Genomic DNA, 26,975 nt, shown 5'->3' on the forward strand with positions numbered 1-26,975 from the left:
TTGGGTTTTAATACACATTAAGAGCATCCAGCAAGGGCATGCTATCGCAAACAGGCATTTCATTACATGTACAAACAGCTCCCTGAACATCGGTGCACAGCGGAACAGACATGTAGGACCTTTCCAACAAGGCAGAGTGCGCTCTCAATTCATTCGGTGCTTAAACTTTTCAAAGCAGTGACGAAATGTTGAGGCCAAGGCTCGTTATATTAACCCCTGAGATGCTAGTTTGGGAAATAAGAATGACACCAGGAAGCTAGCACGAGGCATCTGGGAGAACATCCACCTTCTAGAATATTCTTTAATGGCGCCATTCAATCTTCTTGAAATAATGCAACCCCCATGGAATAATAACCAGAAATTCATGGAATTTTCAGAAATTCATGGAATTTTCAGAAATTCATGGAATTTTCAGAAATTCATGGAATTTTCAGCCCTCTTTGTTTTATTACCTACCATATTTATGTCCAGTTAAATTTTCTGGTCAGCTTACAATGGCAATAAAAAATTAACTCACATTAATTTTGTGATCTGGCAAATGCCTCTGCCAGCAGGAGGAGGAGGAGGGAGGTGATTTTTGCAGATTCCCCTGGAGCCAATTTTTTAAGAGGCAGTGCATCCTGCAGGGGACAGCAGGAATTCGCAAAAAAAACCCCCAAAACCCTGCCTCTCCTTTTATTCCACTGGTTACTGGATCAAAAGCTCTCCTGTGAGAACAAGGCAGCCTTCCCTAACCTGGTACCTTCCAGAAGTTTTGGACTCCAAATCGTCATCATCCCTTAGTATTGGCCACACTTTTAGCCAGGGCTAATGGAAGTTGCAGTCCAAAATATCTGGAGGGCAACTGTTTGAAGACGGCTGGTACCAAGAGCACCAGCTGGATTCTGCCTTCTAATTTGTGGCTTGTTTCCATGGTAACTTTGGAAACCTTAGCAAAAAGTGGAATGGGTTACTTAGGCTGCAATCTTATACACACACTTGTTATTCTGAAGTCAATGGCGCTTAAGTATGAGTAGACATGCACAGGATCGTACTGCTCGTAGGTTATTTAGCGGACTTGGTTTAAAGCTGAATTCATCTAGCTAATGTCCTTTAGCTGAGGCCTGTACTAAAGCTTCAGCTAAGATGATTTACTGAGATCTTTTTAGCTAAAGCTCTTTAGCTCATTCTATATTCTCTCCCCCACCCCCCCACCCCATTCTCTCTTGCACACATACGCAAACAAATATTATGGATTGACCTTTGTAGTTAGGAATCAAATGAAACTAGGTTCCCTGAAAGGGCCCAGTGTACAAGGGACCCCTAAGTGAACAGTATCTGCAGCTCACCCAACAAAAGTTGTTGGTTGTTTACAGCTACGCCACACTAACTAGTTTCTAAGAGGTTTCTAAGAAGGACTATAAAAGGACCCATGTAATCTGAAGAAGTTGCTCACCCCTTTTGGAACCGTCAGATTCCACACAGTGCCTTTATTCCCAACGCGAAGAGCTGCCAAACACAAAAGAGATTGACCTAGATTCTTCACGACTTACTATTTGAGACTTCCTTGGCATTGGAGCTGGAGGTTGAATGTTTGCAGAAGGGACAACTTGGGATCCAGAAATCTCAGATGCAGATGAAGATGAAGATTCTCCTGTTATTAAAAATAAAGCAAATATTTTCAGTTAAAAGTGGCTCTTAGAAAGCTCTGTTTTTAGATAACATACTGTGCTACTTCTCTCTAGTGTACCAAGCCATTGTTTGTGGTTTCCCAAAAACGATCACTTTTTGCACTAAGTCCCATCAGCTGTAGGTCAGTTGTGTCAGAACCAAGGGTGCAATCTACACATACAGAAGTTGCCAAGTTCAATCCCAGGTATCTCCAGGTAAAGGACTGGCAATGTCCCCTGTCTGATATCCTGGACAGCTGCTGCCAATCAGTGTAGACAGCACTGACCTAGATGGAGCAATGGTCTGACTCGGTATTAAACAAGGAGAAGGGGACGACAGAGGACAAGATGGTTGGACAGTGTTCTCGAAGCTACCAACATGAGTTTGACCATGCGGGAGTTAGTGGAAGTCAGGAGTGCCTGGCGTGCTCTGGTCCACAGGGTCACGAAGAGTCAGACACGACTAAACAACAACATGTTCCCAAATAAATTTTAAAAAATAAAATACAGCAAAGTCATTGTGGTTAGGTTTTACTACCTCCCAAATAAACCTGTCAACAGTGCCAACAGTTGCTACTAAAGCAGGTAAATTAAAATCAGGATTTAATAATAATAATAATAATAATAATAATAATAATAATCACCAGACGATTGCTGCAGAGATCCAGGTCCTTTACTCTTGGCCAACCTGTCAGCCCTATTCAGGAGAAAACCAAACATGCTTGTCATTACGTCTGCAATCTGCTGTGTCTACGGTAATTTACTTTTTGAAACAATAATCAGAATGGGATTCAGTTAATGAGTCCCGTGCAAGGACTTTTACTTGTGCAACAGGGCTTGCACACACATACACACCCTGCACACACCCCGCCCCCCCCCCCGCAAATGAATTGTGAAGAAGATCAGAAGAATGCCCAGAAGAGTGCAGAGGGGGCAGGGAGGAGAGGGACAATTATTCTATCTGGCAAACTGAAATTCTTGCCCCGACAGCAAGATCACCAATTGCTATGTTACTTCAGGTTATCAAAGTAACACTCTTAAATGGCATTTGCTGTTGGTAAGTAATTATCTGTTGTTGTCCCCCCCCCCCTTGCTGCTGTCCGTATGGAACCTGTCCAACACGTGAACAGAACAAAACACAAGGTGAAATCTTCAATAAGGATTAAATAACTTCAATTCTCTATTAAATAGGGAAGCGCAAATGACATTTCTGCACAAGTGCAACAAAGCATGGACTGCCATAATCAGGCAACAAGGTGAGCACACTATCTTTCAGCAACCTGCAGGTCTTTTAGGAAGAAAAGGCGACACATTACCCAGAAGCAGGCTTTTTCTGAGAAATTCTACTTGGAGGCTGGGGAGGAAGTGGCGGCGGCGTAGGCTTGGACTGTGGCACCACTGGCTGTTTTGACTGCTGGCTCAAAGCTTCAAGAACACTGGCTGTCTTTGCAACGGGAGGTGGTGCTGAAGAGAGTATATCTATATATATAAAAATGCATGTACAATAATACGATGATGGTGAATGCTGGAATGTTTGATACGATTCCTACAAACAATACTATTGCTACCTAACTTTGTAATTTCTAAAATGTAAGCCAGTCCTTCAAAAACTAAGGCTCAAGACACAAGGAAGCTGCAATCCTATTCACGTTTCTGGGAGTAAGCCCCACATTGAACTGAACAGGACTTATTTCTGCCTGGGCACATGCTATATTGCATTGTGAGAGCCTGGACAAACTGGGTTAGTTTTAACTATGGTTTAATTAAATGAGCAAACTTATGAAGTTGGTTTGATTCATTAAACCACAGTTAAGACCTAACCACAGTTTGTCTGGGCTCAGACTGTCATTAAACTGTGGTTAGTAAAAAACCGAAGCAAAAGCTTCTACTTTTCTTCTCCGACAAGATGGGAGAGTGCAGAAGTTTGAGGCTCACTGGCTTAATGATAAACCAGAGTTTATAATTATGTCTGAACATAAACAATGCAGTGGGAGGCTCTGGCTAACTCATAGATTAAAACTGGAGCCAACAGTAGCTTACCTGCTATGAGGTACTTGTACTGGCAGTGAGGCTAATCTTCATGAGAGGTGGTTTAACATGAGTAGGTAATTTTAAGTCACACTTTTAGTTGTGCATCTGTAATATGCCTTCAGAAGTAACCATTAATAGAGGAACGAGGAACATTAAAACCACAATCTTTTCATCTTTTTAAAGAAACTTCCTAAAAGTTCAGGGAACAACCTAAATTCCTTGCAAAACTAATCTGAAATATCCATTCCTCAACAGTGTGTCGCAGGAAGTCTTAACAAGCAGCATGTTGAAGAAGCCAGATGGAAAAGCAGCAGGCTGAAAACTACATCCACCAGTGAGGAAGAAACATGAGTTGTGGAATGGGAAGTTGAGGCCAACCATGATTAGATGCAGCAAAAACAAAGGAAGCAGTGGAAAAGGGCAAACATACTTGTAGATGTTACACGCAATGGCGGAACAGGGGGATGGGCAGTTGGTGGATCGGATGAAGACCTTTGCCTGCTTATGCTTTCCATTCCTAAAGAATTTGTCTTCCACAGTGTGTTCGATGAAGGAGTTGTCTGAACAGCACTGCCAAGAAATGAAGACTGAACTAAAAAGAAAGGAAAACACTGTGTCATTATCATAATCACTGCTGGCTGAGAAGCGATGAGAAAACAGCACCTTTTTCTTAAGTGGACTGACTGGCTGTGAGCCAGAGGCACACGTACGTCTGCACAAGGACTGGGTCATTTCTAAGGACTTGTTCACACCTGAGTGTTTCATCACTTGGTGACTAGGCTATCACAGGATAAGCACGAGTGAATGAGCTGAAATGGACCAATCATCAGACAGAAGGCTTTTGCATCATCTCAGAACAATACTTTTCAATAGGGCACACATCAATTGATGCATAAAGCGCCCTCTCCCCCCCCCCCCTTTGCAGCTGCTTGGCTCCTGCCATACAAGGCTAAGCCTATTAAGATTTTACTTTAAAAAATAGTACAATTGGGAAGGAGAAACTAATTAGGTGTGGATGTTGTTGTGGACATCACTTTGCACAAAATAGGAGATGTAGTGCTCCCAAAATTCAGCAGCGGGAGTTGGTAAAATAGGCTGGTGGTAAGAAACAGGCTTGTCTCCTCTTATCCCAAACAATGGGCTACTAATCTCCTGATGCAGTGGGACAAGATAAGGCTGTGGTGGATATTCTACCTGTTAGCTCCCACTTCCTGCCATCTGCCCTTCTCTTTTGCCTGTGGTAGCAAGTGGCTTTCCAGGTATGCCACGCAGTAGTTGAGGCAAGGGGTATGTTGGCAGGGGACGCAAAATGGGCAGAGACGGTCACTGCTATTTTTGTCCAGGAGGTCTTTATCCACATAAGGTTTAACAACGTACGTGTGTGTGTGTGTGTGTGGAGTCCTAATAAAGAATATGGCAATACTGTACATAAATCTCTTTGAACAGTAGTAATCGTAGTTTGCTGATGTACAGTGGCAGATTTTTATTTTTTTTAGCAATTGTAATAGGAAAGAAGATTGCAAAGTTTTTGTTAGTTAATGAAGAAGCAAGGCCTGCAGCCACATTTGCTGAAAGGAAGCGTTTAGCCAGACAGCACATTATTTATGAAAGCCACCAGGGCCTTATTTGGGTACAACCGACCACACCACTGTTAGCTGTGTGAAGGGAGACAGTGGGGTCACCTCACCCCCTCCTGGCTGCTTCATCCCACAAGAGAGCCCCCCAAGCTGCCCACAAATTGGGGGCATGTCTACAGTGGAGCTGCCTGACAAACATGTGCAGGCCGTCACCCTGAACATTCAAGGCCCATTCAGCTCTGCCTACTCACATTCAGCTGCCCCATAGCATACATGCTATGCATGTGGACAGCTTTAGGGGCAGGAGATGGGATGCACACATGGCAAATGTTCCTGGCTCCACTCTCGCAACTCAGACAGTCATATAATCCTGAATGTTTCAATAGGGCTTCAGGAGAATAAAAACAATAATCTGTTTGCGACACGTGCTGTGTGACTTCATCTTTTTAAGCCATTCATCCTGAACAAAGGAATATTTAATACATATTTTTGTCTCCAATAACTATAGGACCATGAACGGTAAGTGCCCTCTCTTGCAGGACCTATGATGCCAAGACCAATAGGAGTGGGGGGGAATTTACCGACGTGTATACTAATCATGGATTTAAAGCGTGTTTACACACCTGTGTGTTTTTAGATGCCAATTTCAATCACAGCTGTCATCTGTGAAAGGAAATTCAGCTCTGGCAGTGTTTCTTATAGGACTCCTATCTTCATCTCTAGATAGGCACAGCAATCCTATACTGACAATGGGACAGGAACGGAGATATGCCACCACCATTACACTGACAGAATGGCTGTCCTATGCAATGCATGTTCTCGCTGGATTTGGAATGATTGCTCTCATTCATGAGACTATGCCGCTGCTGACACCCACACAAAGAGAGCCAAGGAACATATGATGATCAGGACATGCCCCTGTGCCCCAAATTGCACAAAACACGCAAGGCCATAAATTCCAGAGGCACAGCTAGCAATGCTATAGCTAGTCCCCAAGCAACCCTTAAGACAGAGGGCTGTATCCAACACTACAGCTCCACTGGTGCAATCAACTTTCACGAGCACAAGAAGAGTTACTGCTTTCTCTCCTGTCCCCTCCACCCTCACAATCATCACAGGAGGGTTGGGGAAACCTGGACCTGATCTGGGATGGGGTGGGGTGGTGGACATGGAGGTCCCATTGCACTGACAAAGCACATCCACACATGGCACAGCACTGGATGAATCCCCTTAAGCACGGTTTTGGAGAAAAGTGCACAAAGGGGGAAGCAGACAGTTGGGAGTCCATGGAGCATGTACATTCCTCTTGGGACAAGGGTTCAAGACCCACCCAGGGAAAATCTCCCCAGCCAAGCGGGGAACCAGGGCATGCCACTAGGGCAGCCGCAGACACACACCGGCAGCGGAAGTCACCAGGACTAGTTGGGAAGCAGGAAACCCACCCTGCAACCACCACACAGCGGTTCCCTGACTACTTAGCTGCTGCAGGAAACGGGAAACAGACACATCATGGGGCAATCACCAGGAACAAGCCCTAGTTGGGTGCAACAGCTCAGGTTTTACATGCTGGTTTCAATCCAGGGTATAACTCCACACTAAGAAATGATAAATGGTTCCATCCTCAGCACACCATGAGCCAACCAGAGGAGCAACAAACGGGCCAAAAGAATTGTAGAACTGGGAGGGACATCCGAAAGTCATCTAGTCCAACCTCCTGCCTGAGCAAACTTGCCGTTCTGGTGTCTACCCACTCCTGTGGGGCAACCCACGTGACCTCCTCCCCAGCACCAATAGGACAGCTGTGCCAGGAGTTTCCCAGCAGGCTTGTGGGGTGCACTGCCTAGGTACCCCCTAACTGTTGGGAGTGGAGTTCAGTGCTGGGTGTTTGTGCCTGGAATGAGGGACTTGCAAAGGTTTTAGGTGGAGAAGTGTTAACAACGGGCTCAAATTCTCACGAGTGTCAAGAGGGCAGGCAGTCTTCTGCCGAGTTCTTGCGTTGCACACAAAGTCCCCTGGTGCTCTGCGTCTGCTCACCAGAGTTCTATAGGGGCCCAGTTCCACGTGACCCATCAGCTCCGTGATGGAAGTCCCATTTATAAACTGGCAGCGGTGTGCTGTGACTGGACCATACCCTACAGCAGAGAAACTATGCTCTGTCATAGCAGCATGAGTGAGCCAGTTGTCTGCAAAGGGGCAGCTATTTTTACCCCCACCTCCATTTTAATTTGAAGTCAAGAAGGGCAGCCAAGGCTGTGCTTTTGACAGGGGCATGGATCAAAGCAATCGAGGGCATCGTTGCAAATGTGCTGCCCACAACTTGGCCACATTCCAGTCATTCTGCCAGTATATCCGAGGTATATCCACCAGCATCTTTTATCGCAGTAGCAGCATATCTGGCATAGTGGGAATAAAAAAATTCCTTCCTGTAGCACCTTAAAGACCAACTAAGTTAGTTCTTGGTATAAGCTTTCGTGTGCATGCACACTTCTTCAGATACACAGGAAGGAATTTTTTTATTTTGACTATGGCAGACCAACACGGCTACCTATCTGTAACTGGCATAGTGGGGTTTCTGCTAAAGCTGCTACTCAGCTGGTGTAACTTCAGCACAGGATTGCACCCTGAGACATTGTGTCCCCGAGAACCAGTCATTTGATTATGTGATTCTTTTCCTTTCTTTTTCCTCCCACCTCTGCACTGTGACTGTCCAAAATAGAAAGTGCAGATTCATCCCAATTTGAAAGAAAAGGAGGAAGAGGAGGAGGAACCCTCCGACCTCCCATCGCGCAGCAATTTATAGTTTCAATATACCTACCTGGAGAAAACAACCGTCAAGCTAAAATCTCCAAGAGAGAAAGAAAACTGTTGAACTCCACCTCCTGCAAAATGTTAGTTACCTTTCCCAATATTCCTGGGAGGCAAAGGAGGTGCACTTGTGACTGGTGCAGCAGGCTGCGAAGGAGGTGGGCTGCTACTGAGTATGGCTCCATAGGTCTCGTTCTGCAAGAGGCTCGGCATAAACCCTCTTTGCTTGTCCTTGGCTATATTGGCAGCATCTCTAGCCAAAGATGCCACGTTAGGCTGAAGCTGGCTCGATCCTAGCTGATAGAAACTCACAGGCCTGTCCTCTCTTCGGTTAGGGCTTGGTTGCTTAAAAAGGAAGGAAGAATACAAGAGAGAGTGATGTGGGCAAGTGTTTCAAGACCGGATATTAAAAAAATGCAACACACACTAGGGAGCTAATATTCATTTTGCTTTAACTGAGGCTGAAATCCTAAGCACCCTGGGCTAGTTCAGGAGGAAGGGCAGGATATACAATAGGTAAAGGTAAAGGGACCCCTGACCATTAGGTCCAGTCATGGCCGACTCTGGGGTTGAGGCGCTCATCTCACTTTATTGGCCGAGGGAGCCGGCGTACAGCTTCCGGGTCATGTGGCCAGTATGACTAAGCCGCTTCTGGCGAACCAAAGCAGCGCATGGAAACGCCGTTTACCTTCCTGCCGGAGCGGTACCTATTTATCTACTTGCACTCTGACGTGCTTTTGAACTGCTAGGTTGGCAGGAGCAGGGACCGAGCAACGGGAGCTCACCCCGTTGTGGGGATTCGAACCGCTGACCTTCTGATCGGCAAGTCCTAGGCTCTGTGGTTTAACCCACAGCGCCACCCACGTCCCAATAGGATATACAATAAAACATAGTAAAAATAAGTAACAATCGGGCGCAGGTGGTTAGCTTGTGGCGTCTCCAGTTGTGGGATTCCAGTTCCCATCAGGCCCAGCAAGCACAGCCATTGGTCAAGGATGATGGGAGTTGTAGTCCAACAACTTCTGGAAGATCACAGGTGGCCCATTAAATCCAGTGTTACTGAGTAAACACACACAGGTCCATACTGTTAAGGCCATGTGTACTCACTGTGCTTAAAATCAACAGCCATTTCTAACAACAAAATGACACTGTTCAAAATTTCCATTGGATATACATTTAAAACTAGAATTGAAGAAAACATTCATTTTTTAAAAAACAACAACCTCCCAATGATTAATAAAAGCAAAACCATCTCTCTCTCTCTCTCTCTGGAGGAAAGGGACATGTTTTAAATTAATCACTTGCCATTTTTGACCCTTAGCATGCTAACTTTGGTAAGAACTTTGCTAACTTTCTACCTGATTTTGTTGTTGAAGGTTTTGTTGTTTCAGAGAGACATGTGTCCCTATTAACTTCTGACTGAATCAAGGCAAATGGCTGGTGACTTTCTAACATTTCCCGATAAAAAGATCAGAGGAGCTGACCTCCATTTTTCTTCCCTACGAAGACAATACTAGCCCAAGTCAAAGGCAAATGAACACACATGCAGCGGACACATTCAGCCATGTCATCAAGCACAGAAAAGACATTAGTTGTGTCATTAATAGCCCTTAATCTTCTTTTCAAGAGTCCCTGGGGCCTGAAAGCCTATTAATAGTGAGTGAGCAGCAAAATGCTTCCTAATTCCCACCTTCACCACTGAGTTGGAGAGCAGCAGAGTTGAGGTTGAACAAAATGGCTGAGCGAAAACCTTGAAAGGCAAGCACAGGGTTTTGCAATACAAATACCACTTCCTACTTAAAAGGGGAACCTTCTGTTATGTTCCCAGGTACAAGTTGCAGCATGTACAGGTGGGAATGGGAACATCCTCTGCCTGACAACCTGGAGAGATGCAGCCAATCACTGTAGACCATACTGAACTAGATGGACCAATGGTCTGACCAGTTATGTTGGCTTCCCATGTCTCTAACTGTTCTATAATCTCTTCCTTCTAAGCAACCCTTACATCCATCATTTAATTCTATCTTCATCAGGAACACAATGGTAAATGAGTTTCGTTTATATACTGCCTTAAATTAAGCTGACTTCAAGCCAGTGCAAGCGGAGTGCAGCACCATTAAAATTCTCAGTAATTATTTTTTTTTTACAAAGAACACAGTGGTGATGATATTACTCTTGTTCCAGGCAGGAACATTTCCATTTTTTAAATTTGTTTTTAAACGTTGGGTTTCTGATCTTCTAAATGCATACCTGTAAATTTCCATCCACATCATCATCACTTTCGTCCAGGTCTTCATGAAGTAATCGCCACTCGTATTCTACATGAACATGAGAATTAAGTCTTCCAGCCAGAGCTTGGGTGAGCTAAGGTACCAAGAATGAGACACTATTCAGCACAGTCAGCTACTACAAACTGCCCTGTGTCCTTTGGATGAAGGGCAAAATATAAATTCAATTAATTAATGACATCAATTCCCTTTCTTTCACATTATGTGAGATCTTGATTCCTTTTTTTCTTTAGAAAAAGCCACAATTTAAGTACTCAATGGATGCAAGGCACATGTCTGTTGTTTTCAGGTATCTTAAGAGGTCAACTCAAACAAATATTTATTTACAAATTTTCCACCATTCTTGACTACCACAGAAACCTCATGGCAAGCTGCTAAATAATCCAGAAACAGTTCAGCTTTGGAGAACACACAGAAGAAACAAATAAATCTTACCAGCTCTTCACAGCGCGTGTGTTTTAAGCGTTTAGCTATATCGAGTGGCGTCTCTCCAGCTTCATTGGCTAAAAAGCAATGGGAAGAAAACGTCACATTCTTTCTTGTCTGCAATCTTATGTTGCTAAAAATGAATGTGACTTCTGAATCTGAAGGCAGAACTTGGGAGTTGGGGGGGGGCAGAGTGTGCATTTTTAGGAACCGCTCGTTCCAACAGGAGACAGAAAAATGCTTAACTCCCCAATAGTATAAAATGTGCTGCCTCAGCTTAGTGGAAACATTTTGCTCATAGTAAATATTCCATCATATTACCCAGTTGGATTCTGTGCCATTGGGTTAATACAGTATTTGTTATGGCAGGTTGAGAGGAGCTCCCTACCAGGACAGACTTTGCTCGTGTGCTCAAGACATGGATTCCATAAAACATATTTTGTTGCACTGTGCAAAATATGAGCAAGCCCGGGCTGAACTGATACTACCCTTGCTGGTACCTTTCCCGGGAAAATCAGAGGCTCACTATGTCAGGTTCCTATTGGAAGACCGGACAAATGCTAGAACATTAGCAGTGGCAAAGTTTTTATTGGTGGTTACAAGAACCAATGATCCCTATATTCTGAACAAAATGCTTGTTTAACCTGGAGGTAGGCTGTATGAATTGTGTATTGCTTTGTAACGATTTGCTGGGTCTCTGGACCATAATAAAGATTATTGTTGTTGTTATAAACATTTAGAAAACATTCCCATAAGCTGCTGCTAGCTTATGGAATAGAGTGGCACACAAATTAAATCAAGTATGTACATAAATAACAAAGAACGATGCCTTGCAGGCACTATGAAAACTCCATAAAAGCAGTGGTAACATAGTAAGCAAACATTTGACTTAACATACAAATTTCCACACGGTCTCAGTAATCTTCATTTCAAGTACAGTGGTACCTTGGCTCTCGAACTTAAGCCGTTCCAGGAGTCCATTTGACTCCCGAAACCGTTTGAAAACAAAGATGTGGCTTCTGATCGGCTGCAGGAGCTTCCTGCACTCAAGCGGAAGCCGCGTCGGATGTTCAGCTTCCGAAAAACGTTCGCAAACTGGAACTCTTACTTCCGTGTTCGCAGCGTTCGGGAGCTGATTTGTTCGACAACTAAGCCAAGGTACCACCGTATTGCCTTCTAAAGAGCTCTACGTTAAACATGTAAAGAAACTGGCCAAAGTCACCGCAAGCGTCCATGTGCCCCTATCACCAATTGTCTGTGTGTGGCAGGGTTGCGGGATTGATTTAAAGAATAGAGGAGTCACTCTTTACCCTTTTACCTATTTCGATGGAGGCCTTCCCTCTCAGGAGCAGCTTGAGGCACTCAACATTATCTGTCAAGCAACAATAATGAAGAGCAGTGCTACCTTTGCCTGTCTGCTTGTCCAGGTTGCCACTATGCAGAAGCAAAAGGGTAAAAGTTTAGTTCATACGCACAGAGTAGTACAGAGAATGTGATCTTGCTTTCATGCTACCAACAAATATTACAGCAGGCTTGTTTTCGCTTTCAAACTAAAACCTTGCCTTTCTTAATTCAAATATGAAAATGAAAAGTGTTTAAATAACGTTAGAATCGCTCACCTGTTTTGCACCAAGAAGTCAACTATGTGGAGTGAGGTCCGATCAACAGATCTCACAGCGAGATGAAGGGCAGTTTCGTCTTGTTCCTGAAATCATATGGTGTGTTTTGACCAATAGCAAGCAAGGAAGGGTTGTTGTTTTTTGGGGAGATACCTCCCTATTTTTTGTTACATTATGCTAAACAAAAATTTAAAAAACTTTACTATAGCTGGCTTTGGTCATCACTATCAAAATATGGCTTTGATTTAAGACAATTCATCCCTAAGTGATGATAATGTTAATTGTTCCAGGTCATCTAAACGGGGAAATGGTAGAAATATTATAATGACCATAACAATAATATTTATACCCCTGCTCATCTGTCTGGGTTGCCCCAGCCACTCATCTCACGAAACCAAAGGAACATATAGGAAAATGTACATGCATAGGACATTTAGAGAAGATAACATGTACAGCAAAGCTTCCCAAACTTTTCATGTTGGTGACACACTTTGTAGACATGCATCATATCGTGGCACAGTAATTCAGTCTTACTAGCAAACTGGAGGTTAAGCGAACCCCTTTCCAGCCCTGGGAGGAGCACGGGGTGTATGTGTTCGTGCAACACACCTACACACTGCAGCCGACACACTAATGCATTGCAACACACAGTTTGGAAAGCTCTGACGTACAATATAGGTATTTATAAACCAACACTACAAGCCTCCAAACTCAGAGGGGACTGTTTGAGTGCTTTGTGCTAAACAAGAAGATGGACAGGGCAGACATGTCAAAGCACAGAGAACTGGTGGGATCTGGCTATCCCTTGATACAAATAACACAGAAAGCTCAAAGCTTAAGAGTTGGGATGGTGCTGTTCTTTACTGGCAAAGAAGGCATATAGGGTCCAGCAAGTAAGTTAATTAGAAAAACAGCGAGCTGAATTATTTTATGCTAATTTATCAGCCAACTCATTAGTTTTACAGAACTAATTGAACAGTATTAAAATGTATAGAAGCAACTATCATAGTACTTCTAAGGATTAAACCACTCTGGGGATTTAGCACTTGGCTAATAATGGTTATTTAATTTTCGACTGTTACTAGGCTAGTAGGATGTTAAGCCATGCTTCATTAATAATGGCTAAACAGGATTTGTAATTGTACTATCAAGGATGGATCAATAGCACGTGGAAACTCAGCCACATAGCAGTAGCTGTGTGTGAATATTCTGTGTGCTCGCTTGCCAAAGAGAAGGAAGAAGAAAGAGGGTGGAGAGTGGAAGATAAAAGCAGGTTTAGCAGGAGGCCCAAGTTCAAAAAATTTGAGAAACAGAGATGCAGAAGTTACACTCATCCCATAAAACTATATTTTCAAAACAATAGACCTGAGATGGATCCAAACTTAGCCGTGTTTTGAACAGATCATGATTAATGCACAGCCCATTGATTTCAACAGGTCTACTTTAAGCATGGCCATCAGTGCTCCAATGTGGTCTGTGCACAAGCAGAATGGACTTCTCTTGCGCAATGGAATTTCACATTCTTCTCTTCCTCTCTACATGCCCTGAAAATCTGTTTTGGAGTATTGGGAAGCCCTCCAGATCAGTTGGGAGGGGGAGGGGTGCGCAGTGGGGAGGAGGCGAAGACCCCTTATGTAAACCGAAGTCTGCTCATGGGATGTCAGATTTCAGTCTATGTCTGGATCCATCCCCCTTTGTTTGGATTTTTGTATGCTCCCACCCATATCCAGTGGAAGGTACAAAATACTTTCACATTTATGTTTTACATTTTCTATGCTTAATAATGCAGTTTGATAACAGATGGATGAGCCATTTTGAGAGATGCAGTTTTCCTGACTTCTTTAGCAAACAGTCATCCTTTTAACATTTCAAGTGAGCGACTGAGTTACGATCTCACTTCCACAAAAACAGCACATAACATGTTAACATGCCGGGAACAGAAGACATTCTACACTTACATGCCCATTTGCGAGTGGAATTTTCTCTGTGAGATCCACATTCTCAGCATACACTTGAACCAATCCAAAAATGTCTCTGGTTCTGACTGCTTCACAGAGGCTCTGCAGTTTAGCCACGTTGTCTGAGTGTTTCTTCCTTGCATATTTTCTTTCAATATATTTGGCATTAATATAATCTTTTCTTGCATTCCTGAAATGAGGTGTGATTTTATTTTATGCAAACTCGAAATGAGACTCGCTTCACAAACAATATTACACAGGCTGCAATTCTTCAAATTACAAAAAAAGTCTGATGGGAATGGTTTGGGTTTCACTTTGAATGGCCTTGTTTGCATATCACAGTAAAGGGTTTACTAAGAATGCACTAATCTCATCCACTTTGCTTCCCTTCCCTGGCCCATAGGAGAAACAAACCACAATCCCTGTCTTATCATAGCATCAGAACTACTGATCATGGTTTATTTTGTTCCAAACAAACCTTGAAGCCAAACCAACCAACCTTGGTTGAGGATCATGGTTTGCTTGGAGCAAATAAAATAATAGTCCCTGGGTTTGGACATAATGCAAGGCCAGGGATCATGATTTGGTTTTCCCGTGTGCTAGCAGGGAGGAAGAAAGCAGGCGAAATTGGTGTGTTCACAGTAAACAGCTAACTATGGCTAACCACAACATGCAAACAGGGCCACTATGATCACTTCCCTCCATCTTTGTAACATATGTGAAAGTTTTGTAGTTATGACTGTTTACTTGTAGAAACAACAAACTGATTGATTGGGGTGAATGAATAAACTCTACTCGCTGCCATAAAAATCTGTTTTCTTTAGGTCTTTTTCAGGAAATGCATAAAATTACTTTGCAAATTGAATTAAAACTAATTGCAGGGTTATTCGATGGATGTGCTCTTCCAACAATTCAAGGAAAACCCCCTGCACTGAACTTAAAAGCCAGACTGTTCTGTTACCATTTTACATTATTTATCTTGAGGTCAGTTGCTTAAGTTTGCTGTCATGTGTGATTTAACATGGAATCTGTTACAGATTACAGAGGATAACCGGATCTCGTACGTTCCATTCAAACACCAGCTTTTAAGGCTTTAGTCTGCCTTTGTCTAAAAAACTGGAAAATCTGCAAGGTAATTTTAAGTCCCAACTTTTCTTCTTTGCTATCACTGGAGGCAGGGAGGAGTGTGTACCTATCAATTCTTCCTTTCTTGTTGCGCTACTTGATCTTTTCAAGCTGTTCACTAGGTTACTTTTAATATAAATGAGGAACAGTGTGGTGTAATGTTGGACTAGGACCTGGGAAGCCGGAGTACAAATCCCAAATCAGCCATGAAGTTCACTGGGTGATCTTGGGCCAAGTCACAGTCTCTCAGGCTAACCTTATCTCACAGGGTTGTTCTGAGGATACAAGCATGCCTGCCCCCTTGAGCTCCTTAGGGGAAAGTTGTGAGATAATTTTTTTAAAAAATAAATTATTTGCTACTACAGTGGTACCTCGGAAGTTGAACGGAATCCGTTCCAGAAGTCTGTCCGACTTCCAAAACATTTGGAACCCAAAGCATGGCTTCCAATTGGCTGCAGGAAGCTCCTGCAGCCAATCAGAAGCCGCGGAAGCCCCATTGGATGTTCAGGTTCCAAAGCATGTTCACAATCCGGAACACTCACTTCCGGGTTTGCAGTCTTCAGGAGCCAAAACGTTCGACTCACAAAGAGTTCGGGATCCAAGGTATGACTGTATGCTGACATTTTATTCAGAATGCACCTCAGCAGACCACGGCACTTTTCCCTGCCATTTCTTTACAAGCACAGATACCAAGAGTTACCTCTTACGTTTATAAAAATGTCACCAAACTGGATAGGAAAAAAAGATGTTTGATCCAGAGAGTTCTTGTGAAATGCCACTTGCAGGACGATCCCACAAAAATAAAGGGATGTGCGATTTTTTGCTGATTCCTCCTGTCTCCTGAAAAGCTGCTCCAGAGGGCTGGGGAAGTAGGGCAAATCAGGGGGGGGGGGGAAACCCCACCTGCCCTGCTTCTTCTAAGTCCCTTTTGTGCACAGAAGCAGCTCTTATGTTTGTGGAAGGGAAATAACTATCAACTTTATTTATTTGTTGATACAATTCTGATCTGTTTTCAGTCCTGTTATTTTAGCTTTTTGAAAGTTTTACATTGTTATTCATTCTTCTGACTGATAATTTTATAGTTTTAGCTTTTTCATAAATGGCTTTGGATTCTTTCTTTCTTTTTTCTTTTTTTACAATCGTGCAGCGTATAAATTTCATGAAATTAACAAAATAGGAATTTGTGTTCCAGCAGAAAGCCATCCTTGAAGTTTACGCTCACACTGTTAATGCTGCTGAAGTTCCCTAACGAGCAACTTGCTTAATTTATTGAGCTATGCCCAAATTTCTTTCCCCTCCAATTGCTCCTTTAAATGAAGCGAAGGAATTTTATGAGAAGGCTTTGAGAGTCACTTACATCTGAGTGAGAATGTGATCTGTACACATGTGGAGGTTGACGTTTTCAATTTGATTCCTAAAAATAGCAATTTAAGCTTATTTTAGTCATTAAACAAGGGTTATATATTGGCATGACTTCAATGATCATAGTTGACTTTAATGACTATGGTTGCCAGATGTCCATTTACCAAAGCGTGGCATTATCATAAAACATAGCTGTTTACACACAAGGAGATCTTAAGCTTTAATTTGCTATCTGTTTTAAACCAGAATTAGTTGTTCCGAGAGAGTCATGATTTATTTATTTTAAAAAATAATAATTTAGGTGGGATCCTTTTGCTAATTGAGGGTTGCTGTATTTCAAGAAGTAAAAATCCAGACACAAAAAGTTTTTTGGGGAAATTTCAAAAATCCGGACATTTGGCCAAAATTGTCCCCAGAAGCTAAGTCCGGCATTGGAATCCCAGACAATCCAGACATATGGCAACCCTAACCAATTAATGGGATCCTCTTTCCAGTCAAAGAGTTTATGAACTCAGGACTTTTTTGTTCTCCAATACTCTCCTTTTTCTGAGACTATTCTCTTTTTCCATCCTCTCTCTGGCAAACAGGAGCTGTTAATGGAACTATTGCTAATAAACATTCACATATATCCTCTCAGCAATCCTTAGAACAGTCCTATAAGTTCATATTCCTGCAGCCCTGCTTAAGTTTCATGCTGATTGTTGCCTATTTAGAAAGTGCTGACTATTGTGGGCTTTTCTGTTTCTATAAACTGGTCAACGGCTGCAATAAATTCACCCAAATTGCAAGTGGGGGTGGGGTGGGGTGGGCTTGGAGGCAGATAGAGCAGTGACTTGCTTTAGGTCAGGGGTCTGCAACCTTTAAGACAAAAAGAGCCACTTGGACCCGTTTCCGAAGAAAAAAAACCTGGGAGCCGCAAAACCATTGCGACATTTAAAACAAGTATAACACTGCATATATTGTTTCTTACCTTAATGTCCGATCTGCCAGCGGGTGGGAAGGTGATGTCGGGACGGTGCGTGACTAACGCACGCACCGCCCCCATGCGGCGTCATAGCCAATACAGCGCCCGACACAGTGGGGAGTGTCGGGGTGCACAATGCGCCTCCTCCCCTCGCTAGTATCCGCCCCAGAGCCGCGGCAAAGGTGTAAAAGAGCCACATGCGGCTCCGGAGCCACGGGTTGCAGACCCCTGCTTTAGGTTAACTCGCAAGTTCATAGTGAGGGCAGTATTTGAACAAGGGACTGTCCAACTCACATTCTTAATCACTACACTGTAAAAGCTTTCCATACTTTCAATGTTTCATACTTACATATCACTGCTTGGGTTGGGTTTGACCATTTCATCTGCTGGCAAACAAAATTCCATAATTTCGTTAAATCCCGCATTCCCAATATTTTTGGCAAGCTACAAAGGGAAATATAAACACACCGGGCAAAGATTAACATAATCACGTCAAGCAACTGATTTCAGTAGCAACCCATTTTCTTGATTTTCCAGTGGAGAAAGAACTTAAGGTTAAAAAGTTAAATCTTAGAGAATTCTGGGGGTTGTATCCAAAGAGTAGACCCATTGAAATTAATTTCCACAACAAATTTAAGAACATTACTTTCAATAGGTCTAAGTTCCGAGTAGAACGTAGTTGGATACAACACTGAATCTGTAGTTCCCTTGCCTGCTCAGATGGGTCCTTTTAACACATGAAACCAACAAACTTTATTAAACAAAGCTCCAATAGCGTGACTGCAGTTCCTATAGAAACAATTTAGTCCTGATATACATATATATTTAATTGCAATAAAGGAGAGAATTTCTTCCAAGAAATTTAAAAGAGATTCTATTGTTGGATGATCTCCAATAGTAGCCATACTTAGACTTTGAATATGACTTACGTAGCTGTATACCACTTATAGAATAACAGTAACAGTGTACACACAGAGACTCAGTTTGCATATTGTGGTAAGCTGTTAAGTGCTGATCTGAGGTGTTTCGTTCCTCCTAACTGCTGTGCAGAGGATATAAATGACATGGTTTAGTGTTACAACCAACCAGATATCATGGTTTGTTTTCTCCAAACAGACTTATCAACTGTGGTTTTTTGAGGACACAATTGTGGTTTCGTTGGGGGAAAACAGTCTTTGTGTTATGAGAATTATAAGGTCTAAGATATAAAATAAATTTACCAGGCAAACACATATATAAATATATAAACCACATGTCTGAAACAGTACAGGAAAAAAGTCCTGAAACTATTTTGTCTCTCCCAAATTGACCTCAAATATTTCTCTGCAAGGACAAAGGAAATGGGAAAACCTCCCCATTGTCTCTTTGCTCACAAATTAAGGGCCTATCTGTGTATGAATAGGGTGAGTCTGTGACCTGGATTCAGGAACTGAGTATTTACAATCACAAAAGAATGGCCAGACTGCCCAAGTAATGCAATCAGCGATCATTATCAGGTGCCCTGACAGACAGGTTTTCTGCTGTATACTGCCTCTTCTGTGATGTATGTATGATGTATTGGGGGGTGGCCTTAAGCTTAAAGGTAAAGGTAAAGGTACCCCTGCCCGAACGGGCCAGTCTTGACAGACTGTGGGGTTTGTGCGCCCATCTCACATTTATTGGCCGGGGGCCAGCGCTGTCCGGGGACACTTCCGGGTCACGTGGCCAGCGTGACATCGCTGCTCTGGCGAGCCAGAGCCGCACACGGAACGCCGTTTACCTTCCCGCTGGTAAGCGGTACCTATTTATCTACTTGCACCCGGGGGTGCTTTCGAACTGCTAGGTGGGCAGGCGCTGGGACCGAACAGCGGGAGCGCACCCCGCCGCGGGGATTCGAACCGCCGACCTTTCGATCGGCAAGCCCTAGGCGTTGAGGCTTTAGCCCACAGCGCCACCCGCGTCCCTTAAGCTTACAAGGTGTCAATTTCAAAAAGTCTATATATAAGGGCTTGCACACCATTGTTCTGGGTTCCTCCTCCCTCGTGCATGTGGTGAGTGAGGACCCTGTTGCAACAATAAAGATCAAGCTTACTAGCTGCTTTGCTTCTCAATATTCTCTGGTTGGCCTCTGTTATTTTCTACCGATAGAGAACCTACAAAAGGACTCTATATAGGCTCTTGGGTACCCCATAAGGGAAAAGGAGCAGTTTGTTTTTTTCTTATAACACTTTGATTCAGACATAACACTCTCCCAGGAATCATGGCCTGTTTCTCCCCGGTGAAAACAGAGAGGAGTAAAATGGGTATGGTCTGTTTATATGTGGTCAACCATTAACTGTGTGTTACCATAATGAGCAAATACTGCCACCAGCTACACACCAAGTCAGCTTTCGAATGACAGAAACATTTTTTACTTTACCAGCAACTCAGATGTTCCCAGCACATCTAACGTGAGTGACTGCATTCTGGAATAGTGGACACCAAGTTCCCGATGGATTCCTGAACACTCAATGCAAGTTAAAATGCCTAGGTTTGTTGAGAGCCATGTAGGATCTAAAAATGATAGAAGAAAAAGAACGTAAGTCACACAGGGTAATGAAATAACAGAATCCCTTCATGGGACATAAACCCAGCAGCTAGATTTTGCATCCATACGAAGCAAAAAAATATGTATAAAGCACATGATTAGTTGATGTTGGTTTTCACTGTATTGTTTTCTGTATTATTGTAGACTGATTTGATATTTTTTTCTAAGAAACAGTGGTATATAAGTATTTTCAGACAGATAAATTAACTACAACTGCTGACTTAACAGATGGGGCAAGGTTCTGGGACAATGTGGTGGAAGTGAGTTGTGGTGGGGTGGAACGTGCACCCCTGAATGGGCCTCTCCTGGGATTATCTGTAGGACTCCACTACACAGACAATTTCAAAACTGAAAATGGAAAAAGCAGCATCCGTAATAGTGTGAAAGCATTAAGGCATATAAGTTGTTCTAACTCCCCTTTTGGAGGGGAGTTGGTAGATAGGTTTCTGCTTTTTAGGTAAAGGTAAAGGGACCCCTGACCATTAGGTCCAGTCGTGGCTGACTCTGGGGTTGCGGCGCTCATCTCGCTTTATTGGCCGAGGGAGCCGGCGTACAGCTTCCAGGTCATGTGGCCAGAATGACTAAGCCGCTTCTGGCGAACCAGAGCAGCACACGGAAACACTGTTTACCTTCCCGCCGGAGTGGTACCTATTTATCTACTTGCACCTTGACATGCTTTCAAACTGCTAGGTTGGCAGGAGCAGGGACCGAGCAACAGGAGCTCACCCCGTCACGGGGATTCAAACTGCCGACCTTCTGACCGGCAAGTCCTAGGCTCTGTGGTTTAACCCACAGCGCCAACCGCGTCCCTGCTTTTTATGTAGGATTGTCTTAAATTGCATTAATTGTCCTATATGCTTATGATTTGTTATTAGCTGTTTTGAGCAGCTAGGAAAAACAGGTGGTGAGAAGGACCCAAAACTTTAAACGGGAAACAGCACATCGTCACTTTAAAAAAAGTCACCTTGTGCCCCACAGTCACAGCACGTGTCATTCCCAGGCATCCGCTGTACATCAGAGATGATTTCCTTTGTCAGTTCTTGGACAATGTTGTTTTCTCCTGTGTTGTCATCGCCTTTGAATGCATTATTTAAAGCTTCTTCTTTACTGTTCTGCAGCACCGATATCCAGCTTGAAAAACAAAGCACAACAAATCCCATTTCTCTGTTCAACTGGTAAAAATGCACTACTGTCCTCCAGAGAAAAAAGTTTAAAGGAAGGCAGACAAGGCTTACAAGGCTGAGCTTAGCTCTCGCTTACAGTCACAGGGAGGAGGCAAACGAGAGTCAACTCAAAACTTCAGGGCGGGCTACATGACCCCACTGTCACAGAGGAGGCTAAAAGAAAAACTCCCACTGGAGTTTAAGGGCCGTGACAGGTGTGTGGTTTTTAATGCTAAGGAAAGGAATTCTGGCTAGGGTTGAAAATCTCCACAATTGGAAATTTGGTGGCGCTGGTGGAAGGCATTTGTTTCCTAAACATTAAAATTCCATGGTTCCACATTTATTTGCATTGCTGCCTGTAGAGCCAATATGGTACCCATCAGATGTTGCTGGACCAACAAAGCCAAGGGTCAGGGATGATGAGAATAGTAATCCAATGACATCTGGATGGGACCACATTGACTATCCCTGCTGTAGATGAACAGAAAGTTTAGTCTTCCTAGCCTGTCTAAATAATGGCTAGAATTAAGGATTATCTTTCTCCACAGTAGAGAAGCAGTTGTTTTATCTACTGTAGACACCACTATCATGAGCAAGCGAAACCGCAAAGAAAACAACAAAAACCACTATTAATGCAACTTACATTTGACAGTCCTGTTCATCCTCTGCTTGGAAATGATACGTTCGGTCATCTACAGGAAGATAAAATGTTTCTAGTGTAGACTCCCAGAAATGTTTGGATAGTTCATCTCATCATAACAGTCATGACCATTTCCGAAACTCATGTACTAGATACTGGTGGTTGTTACTGGAGTTAAAATTAACTGGGCAATACATTACCCGGGGTTAAAATCACCCATATATGGAGATGATGCAAGTAGGATTAAATGGCAGGCTCATGTATAACTTCCCTGCTGATATGGTTGCTTATTTGATCAGACCAAAGACCACCAACAGAAAAGTTATTGCAAATGTTTGCTCAGAGCTAGTTTAGCAATGCAGGGGTTAAATACAATGACACCATCAGCAACTGTTGGTTGTGTAACTATTTTCCATCCATCCTATTTCCCTAATGTACCTGGAATGTGAGTGCTCCTGCCCAGATGGGGGAAGTCTTCCTACATTTTTTTTTTAAAAAAATGCTCAAAATAATGACATGCATTATTGTGGGCTTCCTGAAAGCATTTTGCTGTCCACTGTTGGAAACAGGATGCTGGGATTGATGGACCTGATCTAATAAGGACTTTATGTTCATTTTACATTTTTACAGCGCAAGTTCCTCCTGACTCACTTCCAGCAGTTTTTTTCCTCCACCTTCCAACCATGGCAATACAAGGAGATGTTTTATTTTTCTTTCTAGAACCCTGATAGCGCCCTTGCCTGCTTTTCACTTGGGCGTTCTTTTTCTTTGCCACTTTGCTTTGTAACATTTGCTCTTTATTTCCATGGTGTTGTTTGGAGGGGGGGTTGGAAACACCCACCGATTTAAATATTTCAAGCCAAACACGATGGTAAAAAATGCCTCAATTTAGTGCAACCACAAGTCCACAGCATGTGAAATCGGAAATAATTCTCAAACGTTTTCCCAAGGTTGCTCTCTCACATTAAAGCAGACCTTTGAAACAACTAATCAGACCTCTGAAAGCTATTATAAAAGACTTGTACAGTCTTACGGCTACATCTCAGAGGATTGCATCATAGCGTACGTCACACCTGCTGGCTCAAGCTGCGCCTCTACTGGCTGGAAGTGCCTACATATTTCCACTTCTCCAGAAACCTCAAGTCCATGCAGTTGCGTATGTCTCTGCGTGTAGAGTGCTGGATTAAAACCAGTGTGTTTGCCATGGACCTGACTCATACACTACCAGAACAGCACAGAAGCCATTGCTTTGTGTTTGTGTGTCATGCCTTTCTAGTAACAACTGAAGAGAAGCAATCACACGGACAAGCTGATGGGCATGACCAAACAGCCGTGATTCCCATGTTGTATCCAGTTAAAATGTTTGGAATTCTACGTTAGCAGCAAAGTTGTATTTGCAAACTAATTTGTTTAGAAAGTCTGCCTTTGTAAAGAGAGAGAGATGACTTGGATCTAAAGACCCTGCTGTAGCCACGCATGCAGGTTCTTCCCCACCCAACTGGCTGGCCGCCCTCTGAGATGTGGTTCGAGAAGGTCAGGAGACTCTCAAGAGCAGCTTGTGGGAAGACGCAGGGGGGCTGGAGAAACAGGAAACTCCAGTAGCCACATCTGAGTGGGAGCATCTCCCCCTCTCCCTCTTGGACATATGGATCCAAGCCCCAGTTATGAACTATATAATTTGGCACAGCTATCAACATGAGAAGCTTAGGGTGGCATAATTGTAAAAAAAATATGTAGAGAAAGGATGCCTTAGGAAATCTTTGGCCTTCCATATGTTGTTGGACCATATCAACCTCATCCAGCATGGCTAACAGGGCTGATGCGAGTTGTAGTCCAACACCTGGAGGTCCCCCACTTGGGAGATACGAAGTATAGAAAGGTTGCCCAGAATGTATGCAATAAGATTGGCTGCAACATAACAATTTGGTGGTCAGTGAGCAAAACAGGAAACCCCCTAGAACCAAATGAAGGACGAGGAATGTCAGAAGTATGACAGTGTTAGAAGTATGGGATTTATTGTGCACATGATCAAGTTCAGAAAGATTCCTCAAGAGAAAGGTAGCCATTTTGATCTGAATCCCAAAATCTTAAATGGGCAGAAGGTGTAGTATGACTTGTGGATATTAGCCATGTGGGGAGCTGCAAGGATCAGAGCATGTTCCTAACTAGAAAGTCAGATTTGGTGAACCTACAGAAAAAGGGGCAGACCATAAACAGAAGAATGAATGGCTAAATGTTGTAGCCAGCTCAAGGAACAAGTGGCCTATACTGAAAGAACAGTGCTAATTTTGCATCTAGAAGAAAACGAAAGAAAAGAACATCTGTATCAAAGAAAGTGGAGGGAGAATGTTGGCATATTCAAGAGAGGAAGGTGTGAGGAAGAGAATGGCACACAATACCCCAGTTTGCACAGTATGATCTTGACTTATATATCTTTTTTCTTTCAATAAAAAATATAAAAACCCTATTATATGTATAAGATGCTACAAAACTCCTGGTTCTGAAAGAAGAAACCCCCATGATCAAGAAAAGGAATTGTTGTTAAATATTAGTTATTTATAATTACATGACTTTTCTGATAATATTTCAACAATATATTCTATACAGGCTTCATGAATGATTTTGAGATTTGGTTCTGCAGAGAAATCAGGAAAGCATACCTAAAATAATCTGAATAGGGCACCCAGTGATGGCTAATACAGCAACAAAAACTGAGACATATAAACAAATAGTTTATAATGACAAACATATAAGAATGATATGTGAAATATATGAAAGGCAAAAATGTTCAAACAAAGCAAGCTCTGATAGCAACATTTTCCAAATGTATCAGACTGATTTTTGGAATCTCACCATTAACTTGTTTTTTCCCCCTGAAACAATATGGAGATTTTTAGAACTAACTAATAGAAAGTACCTACAACAAACCTACGTGATATGAGGTCAAAACATTTTTTCTCTTCTGGGTTTGTTTTCACTTGGCAAGTTAACAGATTGAGCTTTGCAGGAGGCCGGTTTGCCTGATTAAAGAAGAAAACAAAACAAAAAGGAATATTCCTTAGTAAAAATGCATAAAGTATAAAGACTTTCCTGTTATCATGGATTTCAAAAGGGAGAATCCTCCTGCATACAAGACACCCAAGATATGCCCATGGAAATTACCAAAATAGGCAGATATCCAGTTCTTTTGAATAAACTACAGGAAGTGGAAATGATTAGATCTAGGGCAAGTTCACAGCAATCTGAACTGTAAGGAACGAGGCAAATTGCTACTTCCTGTATTACAGTGGTACCTTGGTTTGCAACCGCTTTGGATTACAGCCATTTTGGATTACAACCACGTCAAACCCGTAAGTGCGTGTCCCTTCTTTTGGATTACAACCAATTTTTGGGGGGAGGTCCCAATGGCGAAAGCACATCTTGGGTTACAACCTGTTTTGGTTTACAACTGGACCTCCGGAACAGATTATGTTTGTAAGCCAAAGTACCACTGTACAATATTAAGATGTGTCTACACCTCAGAAAGATGTGAGCCTTGGGAAGCAGGTCAAGAATGGCTGGATTTGTTCTAAAGTTCCATTCAGAAATATAGTCAATGGGTACAACTCACACCACTGCCATTTATGCTTTATGAAATAATTGTGTGAGCGCTATAATTTACTCGTGAGCACATACTCCTGCTGCAACACTTGGCCAATACAGGAAGCATCTACTTTAGTAATAAAGGTGCATTAGACTAAGTTAAAATGATTTGAACTCTTGTAAAGGATCCAAAGGACAAGGTAACATTTGGCTCTCCGACTTGTTATAGTAGGCACTAGAGACAAATAAACTATTAAGAGTTATTGACACAATTAACATTACATGCATATATTTACCATAAAAACATAAGACAAAGCAGTTCCAAGAGATGCAGCGTGAAGAAAAACTCATACTGACTATTGCAGTCGGACATTACACAAGAATATTAGTGGCACGTTTCATAAACAGTAAAGGCAAACAGAGATATTTTTGCATGTGTTCAACTCTTGACAACTATGGTGCGAGTAAATATTTGCAAAAACAAAGCTATGGTGGATTCCTCTTCCTAAGGATACATCTTTTCATCATGACTGGTTTATGAGAACATTATGGGCTAGTTTACACCAAACGATTGCATTCAGATTTTACACATGGTTAAGGCATGGGAGCAAAAACATTTAGGGCTCATCAACACTGGAGTGTAACATGGATTTGAAGCTGCTTGCGTCTCGATTTTTTGCAGCAACTGGTACTTTCCTAGGCCACAGATAAAAGAAGAATATGCAATATAAAAATGGTATGTTATCCAACTGCAGATGGATTGAATTGCATTGTGTGGGTGGACTTCTTTTTTAAGTGTGATAATGTTTCACTGGGTGTGGTCTGTTGCCACATCCCGTTTCCATTTTGTTTCTATCAGTGTAAAGCAAAGGCCTGTCCGTTATCACCAGTTGTTCCTGAAGGCACATTTGCATTATTACTGTTTTTAAAACAACTCTTCTGCCTGGAATTACTCTTGCATAACCAGCTGTATTAAAAATAAAAATGACATTTGCCCTGGCAGGTACAGGAGACAGGAAAGAAAACGAGGAGGAAAAGAAGGAAAGAGGAAGAAGAAGATACAGCATATATAAATACACAGCAAAACATCAAGCATTAAAAACTTCCCAATACAGGGGCTTTAAAGAAAGTGATTCCCAATCTTTCTTTGCCTGGCTTGGAGCGACACATGTTTTTTTACATCTCTCTTGAGCAAATTTAGTATATTAGAAAACCTGTAT

At 42.6% G+C, this 26,975-nt stretch overlaps 1 protein-coding gene across 5 annotated transcripts in view; it reads right to left on the reverse strand.

Annotated features, from left to right (window-relative positions):
- ASAP2 (ArfGAP with SH3 domain, ankyrin repeat and PH domain 2) overlaps positions 1-26,975 on the reverse strand; it is a 107,481-nt gene that overhangs the window by 5,404 nt on the left and 75,102 nt on the right. For 2 of the 5 annotated variants that reach the window (XM_082215481.1, XM_082215483.1), the window contains exons 12-27: positions 25,106-25,193; positions 22,177-22,225; positions 21,335-21,501; positions 20,203-20,336; positions 18,154-18,248; positions 16,836-16,892; positions 14,354-14,543; positions 12,396-12,481; positions 12,095-12,210; positions 10,786-10,853; positions 10,313-10,426; positions 8,155-8,407; positions 4,111-4,272; positions 2,966-3,128; positions 2,294-2,346; positions 1,533-1,633 (exon numbers count right to left, since the gene is read on the reverse strand). In XM_082215481.1, coding sequence (XP_082071607.1) covers positions 1,533-1,633; positions 2,294-2,346; positions 2,966-3,128; positions 4,111-4,272; positions 8,155-8,407; positions 10,313-10,426; positions 10,786-10,853; positions 12,095-12,210; positions 12,396-12,481; positions 14,354-14,543; positions 16,836-16,892; positions 18,154-18,248; positions 20,203-20,336; positions 21,335-21,501; positions 22,177-22,225; positions 25,106-25,193 — 1,896 coding nt within the window. The remainder of the gene's footprint in view (positions 1-1,532; positions 1,634-2,293; positions 2,347-2,965; positions 3,129-4,110; positions 4,273-8,154; positions 8,408-10,312; positions 10,427-10,785; positions 10,854-12,094; positions 12,211-12,395; positions 12,482-14,353; positions 14,544-16,835; positions 16,893-18,153; positions 18,249-20,202; positions 20,337-21,334; positions 21,502-22,176; positions 22,226-25,105; positions 25,194-26,975) is intronic. The other 3 variants (XM_082215484.1, XM_082215482.1, XM_082215485.1) reach the window with 3 other exon arrangements.

The sequence above is a fragment of the Podarcis vaucheri genome (genome assembly GCF_965113315.1).
Source record: "Podarcis vaucheri genome assembly, chromosome: 3".
Classification (NCBI taxonomy): domain Eukaryota; kingdom Metazoa; phylum Chordata; class Lepidosauria; order Squamata; family Lacertidae; genus Podarcis; species Podarcis vaucheri.